The 13,353-nt window shown below is 46.6% G+C and overlaps 1 protein-coding gene across 4 annotated transcripts; it reads right to left on the bottom strand.

The window, feature by feature from the left end:
* Positions 1 to 2,289: 2,289 nt before the first annotated feature.
* On the bottom strand, positions 2,290 to 13,274 carry Chrnb1 (cholinergic receptor nicotinic beta 1 subunit). 4 transcript variants are annotated; one of them, XM_041665063.1, is made up of 11 exons: positions 13,169 to 13,274; positions 12,940 to 13,079; positions 12,342 to 12,386; positions 11,534 to 11,643; positions 11,312 to 11,420; positions 10,907 to 11,054; positions 9,718 to 9,927; positions 5,021 to 5,244; positions 3,684 to 3,856; positions 3,199 to 3,346; positions 2,290 to 2,955 (listed from the first exon to the last, which is right to left on the bottom strand). In XM_041665063.1, the coding sequence occupies exons 1-11, from the start codon at positions 13,224 to 13,226 to the stop codon at positions 2,815 to 2,817; spliced, it is 1,506 nt and encodes a 501-aa protein (XP_041520997.1). In that variant the 5' UTR covers positions 13,227 to 13,274; the 3' UTR covers positions 2,290 to 2,814. The 4 variants fall into 4 exon arrangements, with proteins under 4 accessions (XP_041520997.1, XP_041520998.1, XP_041520999.1 ...); XM_041665064.1 differs by lacking the exon at positions 12,342 to 12,386; XM_041665065.1 differs by lacking the exons at positions 11,312 to 11,420; positions 11,534 to 11,643.
* Between the last annotated feature and the right edge of the window lie 79 nt (positions 13,275 to 13,353).

The raw sequence follows: 13,353 nt of genomic DNA, 5'->3' as shown, positions 1-13,353 counted from the left end.
AGACCTCTGAGTCCCAGCATAACCTTTGCCTTAAACCAGGACCTACTCCTTTTCTCGTTTGAAGGTCCACGGGGGCAGAAACTATAGCGTGGCCATCAGAGCCTTTCTTCCACTAGTGTCCTCACTGGCTTCGTCTTGCCTGCTGTGTATTCCTCCTGTGTTGTGAAGGGGTGGTTGGGAACATGAGGAAGGCTGGTAGGGTAGATGGGAGCTTCAAGGAATTCTGGCGAGAGCTCCCTGGCCGGAGTGGACAGCCACTGAGAAGCCCTAGCGGGTTGCCGCCAACAGCAGCTGCAGGTATAGTGTCACTGGAGTTGTGTAAACATTTTCAAGAGAAGCCTGAAATCCAATGTCTGTGAAATACACACATTTTAAAGGTATACCAAGCTTCCCATATTTTTCCTTTAATTTCATGTGTGCTTTGTTTGCCTGTGGGTGCACCACAAGAGTACTGTGCCAGAAAAGAGGGTATTGGATCCCGTGGGACTGGAGTTACAGATGTGGGTGTGGGAATCAAACCCTGGTTCTCTAGAAGAGCAGCCAGTGCTCTTCACCTCAGAATCATCTCTCTCCAGCCCTTAATTCAAATTTAAAATTATACGCCTTTAATCCCAGCACTCAGGAAGCAGAAGCAAGTGGATCTCTGTGAGTTTGAGGCCAACCTCGACTACATACATTCTAGGCTAGCCAGGGCTACATAGCGAAACCCTGTCTCAAAAACAACCAAAAAAAAACTGCCAGTAGGGCATGGTGATGCATACCTCTAATCCTACTTACTCCAAATGCAAGAAGATGGAACATTAGAGGCTGTATAGTAAGCTGACGGCCAGACTGTACAACTTACTAAGACCCAGTTTCTAAAAACAAAGCAGGCTTGGTGGATTATGCCCATGATCCCAGTACTTAAAAGAGGCGGAAGTATCAAGAGTTCAAAGTTGTCTCAAGCAATGATATCAAAACCATGAGCTCAAAAATGAAGGAAAAATAAGGGTTGGTAAGTAGTTACCTATTGTTTGCAAGGACCTAGATTCAATTTCAACTATTCCAAAACAAACCAATAAATATTGTAAGCTCAAGAACACAGGCAAAAAAAAAAAAAAAACAAATACAAAATAAAACACCATTTCAAAGCTGTGACATATGAATTCCCTATGGGCATATACTACTTTCTGCTTCATTTTACAGATATAGAAACATTCTGAGTAGTTTAGTGGTATGTGTGCCAAAATTAGAACTTGAATAAGGTTGTTTGTGTGAGACAGGCTCTCGCTCTGTAGCCTAACTGGGGTGAAACCCACAGCAGTCCTGCCTCAGTCTTCCAATACTGGGATTCTAAGTATGAGTCACTATGCCTGACTTGAATAAATGAGAAAATGAGACCTCTCTCCCTCCTTCTCTCCTTCCCTCCCTCCCTCTTCTCATTCTCTCAATCTAGACTGGTCTTAAATTCACTATGTAGCAGACTTTGGCCTTGAATCCCCTTGCCTCTGACTTCCAAGTTCTGGTATAACAAGCATTCACTACCACTCTTGGATCTTCTTTTTGTTTTGTTTTGTTTTCTTTTTTTTTTTAAAGATTTATTTATTTATTTTTATTATGTATACAACCTTCTGCCTCCATATATGCCTGTGTTCCAGAAGAGGGCGCCAGATCTCCTTACAGATGGTTGTGAGCCACCATGTGGTTGCTGGGAATTGAACTCAGGACCTCTGGAAGAGCAGCCTGTGCTCTTAACCACTGAGCCATCTCTCCAGCCCGTTTTGTTTTGTTTTCAAAACAAGTTTCCCTGTGTAGCCTTGGCCGGTCTGGAACTTGCACTGTGGACTAGGCTGGTCTCAGACTCTGAGATCTGCCTGCTTCTGCCTCCCAAGTGCTGGGATTAAAGGTGTGTGCCACCCCCTCCCAGTCACTCCTAGATCTTTAATTTTTTTTTGTTTTGATTTTAATGTTTCCTCATTGCAAATGCAGACCTTTAAGAAATAACTTTTCGGGGGCTGGAGAGATGGCTCAGAGGTTAAGAGCACTGATTGCTCTTCCAGAGGTCCTGAGTTCAATTCCCAGCAACCACATGGTGGCTCACAACCATCTATAATGAGATCTGGTGCCCTCTTCTAGCATACAAACATACATTGCAGGAATGTTGTATACATAATAAATAAATAAATCTTTAAAAAAAAAGAAAAAAAAGAAATAACTTTTCAATCTAAAGGTGGCAAATGTTACAAAAATATATAAATTATAGAAAGTTAAAAAGACAAAAATGATTAATCACAACATTCTATTGTAGGCAGTATTTTTATATATTTCAGAATTTTCCCCCTCTCTTCATGAAATGAATGTTAAGCACTCATAGGCTAGAACCTGTGTACATTGCTAGGGACAGCAGAGTAGCCAACACATTTCCTGTCCTCAAAAGGCTTACAATCTATTACTTATGACTTGTAATTCTATTTCATTAGAGATCCAAGCTACAATTCAGTGTAGCTTCAAGAATCCAAACCCATGTGTGCTGGCTCACCAGGCCTGTAGTCCCAACACTTGGTAGGTTAAGGAAGTAACATTGCTGGGAGTTTGAAGCCAGTCTGGGATACATAGTTCCTGGCTAGCCTGGACCACAGAGTGAGACTGTCTCAAAAATAACAAAAACAAAAAACCCAGCAGACGAAATCCTAAATACTGGCATTTCAAGTGGGTCCAAGGCACCTGCCTCCTAGCCATAGTCCCACTTCAGCGCCTTCCCAGAAACTAGATTCTTACAGGAGCGGTTGCATCTTGAGAGCTCCTGCCACTCTTGGTAAAAAGGGCCTCGGGTCTTCAAGGAAAAGGTTCAGGAGGGGGCAAATGGTACGTGGCATCTAAGAAAATGACCAGGGTCCCGACGCTTGTGAAGACGATGAATGTCCAGAGGAAAAGACGATCCACAACCATAGCCACAAACTGCCAGTCCTCCTTCAGCTAAGGGTAGGCAGGAAAAAATAATAATAAAGCTGCAGGGTCGGAGCCCTGTAAAGCCCACCCCTTAGAGAAAAGGGCAATTAGCTCAAGAACCAGGCCACCAGATAGCTATGAAAGAGCCAGTTAGCAAGCGGGAGGAGGGAGAAAAATAAACACACTTCCAATCAGAAACGGAAGCGACTGCTAGGGGCGGAGCTTGAGCTTTGGGGTGGAGCCTGCGGGCTTCAACCTCATTGGACTTACAGCATCGTGGTCCTCCTGTTCCTGCAGCTGTCGGGCTATGTAGCTGATTGAAGAAATGACCTCGCGTAGCTCCTGAGGCAGACCTACAGTACGGGTTGGGCCATCGATAAATCGTCGCAGGTCCGGGGCAGATAATTCAGGCTGAAACCTGTAAGGGGAGAAACTGTTTAGCCACACACTGGGTTCAAAGAGAAGAAGCAGTTCCGGTGGCCTAGACTCTACTCCAGCTGCCTCCTCCAATAGCCGTGTATTTCTCAAAACCTGAGGAAACCCTTCCTGATCTCCCTGCCAGCACAGAGCTCTCCAGACTTTCTCAAACTTCTGGTTCTTTAAACTTTAAAATGCCACCTTCTCGAAAAGCAAGCCGCATCCGAGTTACTACAACTCCCATGATGCTAGACAACACTATCTCTGGGAGCTTTTCCATGGTCTTCTGGGAGCTGTAGTTCTCCCTTGCCCAAGTGACTGATGTGTGTAGGTCTTACCTGTTAAGTTTCGGAAAAAGAAAATCACTTGGAGGCTTCCGGATGAAATATTCATCAGTTCCTCGGTCCCAGCCACTTCTTGGAGGAAAAGAGTGGTGTGGTTCGGGCAGTTGGTCTCTTTCGGGTTTGGGCCTTTTCAGACCCAGATATGGCGGGAGCTTGTGAATGAAGATCTATGGAAGTGGCATATTGAGGGCTTTAATGCTTTCCAACCTCCTTGGAAGCAGCGATCTATTCCACTCCACGGGCTCATTCCCGTGCATGCGCACTCATGGACCCACCGAGCTACACTGACAGAAATGTAACTGCACAATTTACAATGCTTTCTTTTTGAGACAGGATTTCTCTGTGTAGCCCTGGCTGCACAGGCTGAACTCAGAGGCCAGCCTGCCTCTGCCACCATGATACTGCTGCTTAAGAGATTTTTAATGAGGGTTGGAGAGATGGCTCAGTGGTTAAGGTCTTCCAGAGGATCCTGCTTCGGTTTGGACGTCTGATCTCTTCAGGGCTCCTCAGGCACCAGGCTCATATAGTAGTGTATATTCATCCACATAAAATCATTTTTTAAAGAGCTCTTTTTTTTTTTTTTTTTTTTTTTTGGTTTTTTCGAGACAGGGTTTCTCTGTGGCTTTGGAGCCTGTCCTGGAACTAGCTCTGTAGACCAGGCTGGTCTCGAACTCACAGAGATCCGCCTGCCTCTGCCTCCCGAGTGCTGGGATTAAAGGCGTGCGCCACCACCGCCCGGCCTTAAAGAGCTCTTTTATGCTGGTAGTGGTGGCTCACACTTTTAATCCCAGCACTCAAGAGGCAAAGGCAGGTGGATCTCTGAGTTCAAGGATGGCCTGGTTTACAGAGTGAGTTCCAGGACAGCCAGGGCTACACAGAGAAACCCTGTTTCAAAAACAAAACAAAACAAAACAAAAAAAAAGCTCTTTAACTGGCTGGGAGTTGTCCTGAAAAATTAAGGGTTCAAAAGTCTTCCACCCTGATGGCATTTACACTGAGGCTTCCCTGGCCCTCTGAATGAGCAGAATGGATGAAGGGCATGCAGGACCCAGGAAGCGATGAGGATGGGAAGGCAGAATGAACTGTGTGGTGTTCCACCATCCAGCAGGCTTCCGCACTTCAGCACCATGCCAGCTGGAGTTGAGTCCAGCCTGGTGGGTGGAGCAACTCTGGACACAAAGCCAAACACAAGGATGCTCTTCCTTCTTTTAATATTTTTTTCTGTCATTTGCAGACAGGGCCTTACTGTGTAGCCCAGGCTAGCCTCATTCTTTCCCACACCGGGTTGATTGTAAGATCAGGAAGTAAGACATGTTGGAGATCTCTCTTACCTGGCGGACCCAAAAGGGCATTTGGTGGGTGTGGGGTGAGCGATGGTGCAAGTTGAGGACCACAACGCTAAGGATGACTGAGAAAGTAACGAGGATCATGGTAAACATAAGATACTTGATAATGATGGGGACTGCCAGGGAGGTCTCGGGCACTTTGTCTGCCAGCAGCAGCAGGAATACAGTAAGAGTCAGCAGGGCAAAAATGGAAAGCCCCATCTTCTCTCCTTGGAAGGCAGAGGAGAAACCAGAATTAGTTCCTTTTTAAAAAAACAAAAAACAAACAAACAAACAAAAACCCATCATTTTATTTTATCGAGACAAGAACTCTCTATGTAGTCCTGACTGGCCTGGAACTTGCTGTGTAGCCCAGGCTGGCTTCAAACTCACAGAGATCCTCCTACTTCTGCCTCTCAAGTGCTGGGATTAAAGGCATGGGCTAACACACTATCAGAAGTATTAGTCTTTATCAGAAGGAAGCCTCTAAGGCATAATCAATGGTCATGTTTCCAACCTAAGGGTAGGCTTTTGGGAAAGTCATTTGTTTACAAATCTCTCTGCTGTTTGTTCCTCCAGCCCAAATTTCCTCTGAACTTCAGGCTTCCATCCAAATGCCTACTCAACCTTTCTGTTGAATATATAACAGAATCCCAAACTTAACCTGGCTACAACCTAATTCCCTCACCATCAAAGCTGTTCCGGGTTTGGCAGCAAATGGCTTAATCAGCTGAGCCACCTCTCCAGGTCCGTTTAATTTTTGAGACCAGATGTCACATGTCTTAGGCTTGCTTTGCACTCACAATTCACAGAGGATGTGGTGTAGGAGGTCCTTCTGTATTTGTGTTGCTTTCATTGGTTGAATATAGAAACTGCCTTGGCCTTTTGATAGGGCAGAACTTAGATAGGCATGGAAAAGAGAACTGGATGCTGGGAAGAAGGCAGTGTGGCAGATGCCATGGCTCTCCTCTCCGAGATGGATGCTGGTTAGACTCATGCTCTTAAGCCATAGTCAATTGGTGATACACATTAATGGAGATGGGTTAAACTAATATGTGAGTGTTAGCCAATAAGGGGCTGGAGATAATGGGTCAGGCAGTGTTTAAATGAATACAGTTTCTGTGGAATTATTTTAGGGGGTTAAGCTAGCTGGGCGGCCGGGATGAAAAGCGTGCCCTCTCTCCTTCAACAAGGATGACCTTGAACTTCTGGTCTTTCTACCTTCAGTCCCATCCCAAGGGCTACGATTACAGAGTTTTGCTACTATGTCTAGTTTATTCTCTGAGAGGGGTCAAAGTCTTCATGCATAATAGGAAAATACTTTTCCCTGTCAGCTACATTCCTAGCTCTTTTTCGAGACAAGACCTCACTTTGTACTGAGAGTGACCCGCAACTCTTTGTGTAACCTAGGCTAGCTTCAAACTCTTGATTCTCTTGTCTCTGAGAGCTAGTATATAGGAGTCCACTCCCACTTTAATCTTCCCAAACCCCTTCCTGTTTTATTTTCTTTTTTAAAATTTGTCTAGATGTCAGGCATGGTAGCACACACCTTTAATCCCAGCATTTAGGATGCAGAGGCAGGCAGATCTCTGAGTTCAGGGCCAGCCTGGTCTACAAAGTGAGTTCCAGGACAGCCAGGGCTACAGAGAAATCTTGTCTTGAAAAACAAAACAACAATAACAACAAAAAACTTGTCCTTTTCTAATGTATGACAGTAAACATTAGTTTGTTGACTGACTTCCCCACTAGAATGTAGACTGAGGAAGGTCAGTGGTTTTATTTTCTTGTTTGTTTGTTTACAGATGGGTTCTGGAAGATGAACTCAGGGCTTCATGCATGCATACAAGGTAAACACTCTACCAACTATACTATGTCTCTTGCTATGCCCCCTCCCCGCAGTGCTAGGGATGGAATCCAGGGCTTCCTGTATGGCAGACCAGCTTTACCTATACCTGCTCCAGATCTCTACACTGAGCTACAGCCAATCAATTTTATTATTTTTATCCCCTGATGCATTTGCAGTGCCTAGCATATCACAGAAATCCACAGATATAGTTGCATGAATGAATATACCAATCTCTGTAGTTTTTCCAAAAACAATATAGCAATTTGAAGAATCTAAAAATAAAACGGTATACAAAAGAGGCCGGTTCTTTCTGTGTCATACAAGAGGCCTTACAAACTTCATGAAAGGTATTGAAATAAGCCATATGGTTCGCTCTATTTTGGTCCTGTAATATTAGGTTTCAAGATTGCCCTGTTCTAGAAAGGAGTGATTATACTTGTAAGTAGGTTCCTTTTCTTTTTAACATTGTACGCGTGTGTGTGCACATGTTCCTGTCATAGGGCACCTAGAGATATTCAAGAACAACTTGTGGGTTCCATATTGGACTCAAGCCCTCAGGCTTGGTAGCAAGCGTCTTGCCTGCCGAGCCTTCCTCCTGGATCTGGAAATGTATTCTCCAACTGCATCTCTCTCTCTTCCTGGATAGAGGACTTGATTGATGCCAGAGATGAGGAAAATACAGAGTTTTGTTTATTCGTTTTCATATTTGCTTACTATGTTTTTTGATTTTTTTTAAATATTTATTTATTATGTATACAATATTCTGTTTGCGTGTATGTCTCCAGGCCAGAAGAGGGCACCAGACCTCATTACAGATGGTTGTGAGCCACCATGTGGTTGCTGGGAATTGAACTCAGGACCTTTGGAAGAGCAGGCAATGCTCTTAACCACTGAGCCATCTCTCCAGCCCCTTGATTTTTTTTTTTTTTTGAGACAGGCTCTTGCTTAGGAAGCTCTAGGTAATCTCATACTCAGTGGTCTCAAACTCTTGGTAATTCTTCTGCCTCAGCTTTCCAAGTGCAGGGAGGGAAACACTAGAAGCAAGGTCTCTGAGTAGGACTGGTACTGACCTGAACACGATGCCAGACAAATGCATCGACTCCCTCAGCCTCTTTACCCTTCTCTAGAATTTGGCACTTACCTGAAAGGTTATTGTAAAGATTAGAATTAATACGTAAAATTCTATTGTATTGCCTTACATCAACTGCTCAAAAGTAATTAAAAACAAAAAAAAAACACATTTGCATAGATCCAGCTAGGTACTGGGTATAGTTTTATTAACCCAGTTAATCTTCAGAATAATTCTATGCAGTAGGGACACTGGCTGTCCCATTTCCTGACCAGGGGACTCAGACACACAGTCATTATGGAATTTGACCAGGGTTACCTTGTTACTATATTGTACTTCCTTATAGAGAAAAGGAATACTGCCAGTTAAGGCACCGGTTGATGTCTGAAGGGAGGAGGGGGTTATTTGCTAGGAATGGGAAACAGAAAAAGGAAAGTTGGCTTAGCTTGGAATTTGGTTTGTTGTGGACATGGGAACTCCATGAACGTGAGGCTGGGACTCCAGAGGGAAGAGTGAACGTGTTACTGGTGAGGACAACCCAGCAGCAGAGGGGGTGCAGGGCCTGTATTGGGGTTTAATTGTGCATGGGGAACCTTGGATTGCTGATATCCAACCGATGAGGGTTTGAGTTGGCAAGAAAACTATCCTGGGTGCTAGAGAGATAGCTCAGTAGTTCAGAACATGTACTGCTTGTCAAGATTAGCCTCGGTTTGTCAATTTGACATATGGGAAAAAGAAACTTCAGCTGAGGAATTCCCCGTGGGTGTGTATGGGGGCACTTCCTTACTTGCTAATTGGTGCAGGAGAGCCCAGTCCACCATGGACAGTGCCATTCCTGGGGGGGGGGGGGGGGTCCTGGATCGAGTAAAGAAAGGAGCCCAGCAGAACAAGTCAGGGGAAGCCAGTCAGTAAGCAGCGTTCCTTCATGATCTGTGCTCACTTAGCTTGAGCTCCTGCCTTGGCTAACCTCAGTGATGAACTGTGACCTGTAAGTCAAATAAAACCCTTTCCTCCCAGAACTTGGTTCCCGTAAGTCTTTTATCACACTACAGAGAAACAAACTAGACCACTGCTCTATCCAGGGACTGGAGTTCCGCTCCCAAGGCCACTGCTCTATCCAGGGACTGGAGTTCGGCTCCCAAGCTCCCAAGGCCACTGCTCTATCCAGGGACTGGAGTTCGGCTCCCAAGGCCCACCTCAGGAGGCTCACAAATGCCTCCTGGAACTCCATCTGCAAAGGATCCAGTGCCCCACTTCTGACCTCCATGGGCATTTGAGTGCACACACACACACACACACACACACACACAATCTTTTCTGGGGGGAGGGGGTTGAAACAGTGTTTCTCTATATAACAGCCCTGGCTGTCCTGGAACTTGCCACCACTGCCTGGCTCACACACACATACATCTTTTGTTTGTTTTTTGTTTTTTTAATGATTTTTTTGAGACAGGGATTCTCTCTCTCTCTGTAGACCAGGCCAACCCTGAACTCACAAGGTGTGTGCCACCTCCCATTGGCTTCACACATAATTTTTTTTTTTTGGTTTTTTGAGACAGGGTTTCTCTGTGGCTTTGGTTCCTGTCCTGGAACTAGCCCTTGTAGACCAGGCTGGCCTCGAACTCACAGCAATCTGCTTGCCTCTGCTTCCCGAGTGCTGGGATTAAAGGCATGCATACATCTTAAAAATACAAAACAAAGCAATAAAAAAACCCCAACCCAACCTGGACTAAAGGCGAGGAGGAAAGGTTGGGCTGGTGATCCGGAGCTGAGACCCTAGCTGTTTACCTGCGTCTGGCGGGAGGTAGAAGACAAAGATGGCCAGGAGAGTGATGAGGACACACGGGGCAATGACGTTGACCAGGTAGAAGAGGGGCTTCCGCCGAATAATGAGATAGAAGATAACTTCCTCGCGATGTCCTTCCTTCCCTCCTCTAGGATTCCCTGGAAGTTGGATTAACCTAGAAGGTTTGTGGATAATCTCCCATTGGCCATTCTCTGGAGGGGGGGACAGAGGAGGCAAACTCAGGTGCAGTAGCTGTCCAGTTAGTGCCTGGGATAGCACACTGCTAGGCAGCCTTTCTCCAATAAATTTAAACCACTCTCAACTTCCATACTTTTCTGTTTTAATAAAAATATTATTATTATAGTGGTGTGTGTGTGTGTGCGCGCGCGCTTACACACGCCACCATGTAAATTCTAAGGTCAGAGGACTTTTGAGAGTTCCCTCCTTCCACCACAGGTTCCAGGGCCTAAATTCAAGTCATCAGATTTACACTGTGAGAACTTTATCCCTGAGCCATCTCATCTCCTCTGTGTGTGTTGTATGTTTTTTACTGTTTTAAGAATCAGTGTCTCAGACTGGAGAGATGGCTCAGAGGTTAAGAGCAGTGTCTGCTCTTCCAAAGGTCCTGAGTTCAATTCCCAGCAACCACATGGTAGCTCACAACCATCTGTAATGAGGTCTGGTGCCCTCTTCTGGCCAGCAGGCATACACACAGACAGAACATTGTATACATAATAAATAAGTAAATAAATAAATATTAAAAAAAAAAAGAATCAGTGTCTCATCTGGCTAGTGGTGGCAATGCCTCTAATCCCAGTACTCGGGAGGCAGAGGTAGTTGGATCTCTGTGAATTTGAGGTCAGCCTGGTCTACAAAATTAATTCTAGGACAGTCAGGATTGTGACACAGAGAAACCCTGTCTCTAAATTAACTAATTAATTAATAATAAAAGAAAGAAAAAAAGATCAAGGTCTCTGAATGTAGTCCAGCCTGGCGTTGAATGTGCAGCAATCCTCCTGCCTCAGCCTTTCAAGCACTAACATTGAAAGTATTTGTCACCATACTTGGCTTCAGTGTCCATATTTGCAGCGTTGCTAGTCATCCCCATCTTGCTGACCCCAACCATGTCCCCTGAGCATAGATACCGGAGCTTGTTTGTCACCCTTGGACGTGAGACCCTCCCCTACTCACCAATGAAGGTCCCTTCATGAATGTAGATTTCCTGCCTCTCCTGCCCGTCAGGACCCAGGCCTGTCTTCAGGCTGACTTCAGAGCTGTCATAGCTGTAGGAACTAAACACCATGGTGCAATTCTGCCAGTCAAAGGGGAAGTAGGTGACCTGAATGGAGGGGAAGACACTGAAGCTGCCAGAGGACTGGGAAGGACTAGGGAAGTTTGGGAGGTCATTGGATGGCAGTTACAAAAGAGAAGGGGTCATCAGGGAAATGGCAGAGAATTGATACGGAAGACTGAAAACCAAAGAAAATGTGCAGGGCTATGGAAGTTGGGGCAAACAAGAGGTAAGGGTCAAGAGGGATACAGGACTGGGAGCAGTTGGGGAGTGAGGGAGTCGGAGGACAGACAAAGCCTGGAAACCTGGATGCTGCAGCTGCTGCGATACAAGCCAGGGGGTTGCCAGCGCACAGAACCCTCGGAGGATACCACGACGTTAATGTCCAGAGCAATGTCAAAATTTCCGTCATTGCTGCAGGAAAGAGATCCTTTCCTATGGGATCTGGATCTGTCTTCCGGACACCCTCCCCAGCCACACCTCATAACAGCCCCACCACGTGCCCCCAGGCTTTGGAAAGACTCAACTTGTTCATTAGCACCACATCAGGGAGCCACACAGATTCAGCGGTGATGCCAAGAGAGTCGATGCCATCATGTTCTGCAGGATCCCAGCTTAACCTGTAGTCTGTCCACTCCTAAGGAACAGAGGCTAAAGGGCTGCTCAGGCCAGAGGCCGGGGAGAGACTTAGGATGTCAGAGAGGGTACCCAGGAAGAGGGTGCAAAGGGGAGTAGCTCAGGCCTGACCTGTGGGGCAAGGGGAAAGGGCTCTGGCTCTGCCTCCAGTCTCTGGAATTCACACCAACTAGTTTCCTTCCTCTTGCACTCAGCTCTATTATTTTAGTCTCTAAAATCAGATAGGGGGCCTGGAGAGATGACTTAGTGGGTAATGGCCCTGAATCTCTTCCAGAGGACCAAGGTTTGATTCCCAGCGCCTACAAGGAAGTCACAACCTGCTGTAACTCCAGTTCCAGGGATCGGACGCCCTCTTCTGGCTTCCATGGGCACTAGGCATGCATGAGGTGCACAGACAGGCATTCAGGCAAAATACCCATACACATAAAATAAAATAAAACAAATTAAAAAGTAATTGTTAAAAAGCTGTGTTAGACATCCTCTACTACAGTGGCTTTAAAGGATCAGAATACAAATTAATGACGCCAAATTTGTGTTTTAAACAGTTAGGAAGGAATTGTTTATAGAAGCTTCCTTTTCGGTTATTATATATGTGTTTTATGAAGTCATTATACAAAAAAAATCTTACTGGACTGAGCATTCCAAGAGATTAATAAAATGTGGCAGGATGCCCTTCCCTAACCCACAGGGTCTCCATACCAGGTCTAAGTACACCTTTGTGCTCATTTCTTCATCCTTCTCGTTCTAGAAGGGAAAATTTTAAGGCAGAAATGAAATGGAGTGGGAAGAAATGAAGGCTCGGGGTCACTTTCTCAAAAAAAAAAATCTACCCCCTTTCTCTAAGTTGCATCTTCTTGGGTTCAAACCCCATCTTATAGAAGGTAAGTGGGTATCACCTGCCTCTGCCTTGAAACACCAGATCTTGCCCCCGCTTCTCTTGCCTTTCACCTCCAGGTTCAATCACGGGCCACACCCAGTGGCTAGTCCACAGAATCTCCGTCCCGGGCTGTTCTGGATTCCCTGAACACCCAGCTCTGCTGGACCAGGCCGGAATCCAACAGGGCCTCGTCTCGAGGTCCTCCCCCTAGCCGGTCCTTCGGCCTCAGCTCCGCCTCAAACCCCGCCCACGGGCGGGTTAACAGAGCAACATTCAGGACCCGTCAAATAGGCCACGCCCACGAGCTCGTTCATTGGTTCTTGTTTCCACCCAATCTCCGCCCACGGCCTGTCCATCTCACCTCAGACCCCGCCCCCAGTCTGCCCGGCCCAGCGACCTCCACCCACAGGGCGCCCTCACCAGGCTGATGAGCTGCGCCAGGGTGAGGCCGATGCTGACCCCGACGCGGTCTCCCACCTCCCGCGCCGGCCGCACCGAGTTATCATAGTCCGAGAAAAGTTTCTCAAGCAGTCGGCCTTCGGCTTCCGAGCCGCGGGCGCCTGGCGAAGGAAAGCCCTAAGTGACCCTCGGGTGGCTGGCCGCGACCATTGCCCCTGTCATTGCCTCTTCAGGGCCCAGACTGACTTACCTGGGGCGAGGGGTGCCCCGAGCACCCCCAGAAGCAGCAGTAGCGCCCCAAAGGTCATGGCCCTGCCGCTTCGCTCAAGTGAGTTTGTCCGGAGAGCGGCCGAAGCCGCCAGGACAGGGGAAGTGACGAGGCGCCCAGGAATGTGCACCTGTTGTCGGGGGACCAGCCGCCAGCCCACCGCCCCG

Source organism: Microtus oregoni, unplaced genomic scaffold (genome assembly GCF_018167655.1).
Source record: "Microtus oregoni isolate MIOR12 unplaced genomic scaffold, Mior012 000015F_ref0000493, whole genome shotgun sequence".
Lineage (NCBI taxonomy): Eukaryota > Metazoa > Chordata > Mammalia > Rodentia > Cricetidae > Microtus > Microtus oregoni.
This window is presented reverse-complemented; position numbering and strand designations above follow the sequence as displayed.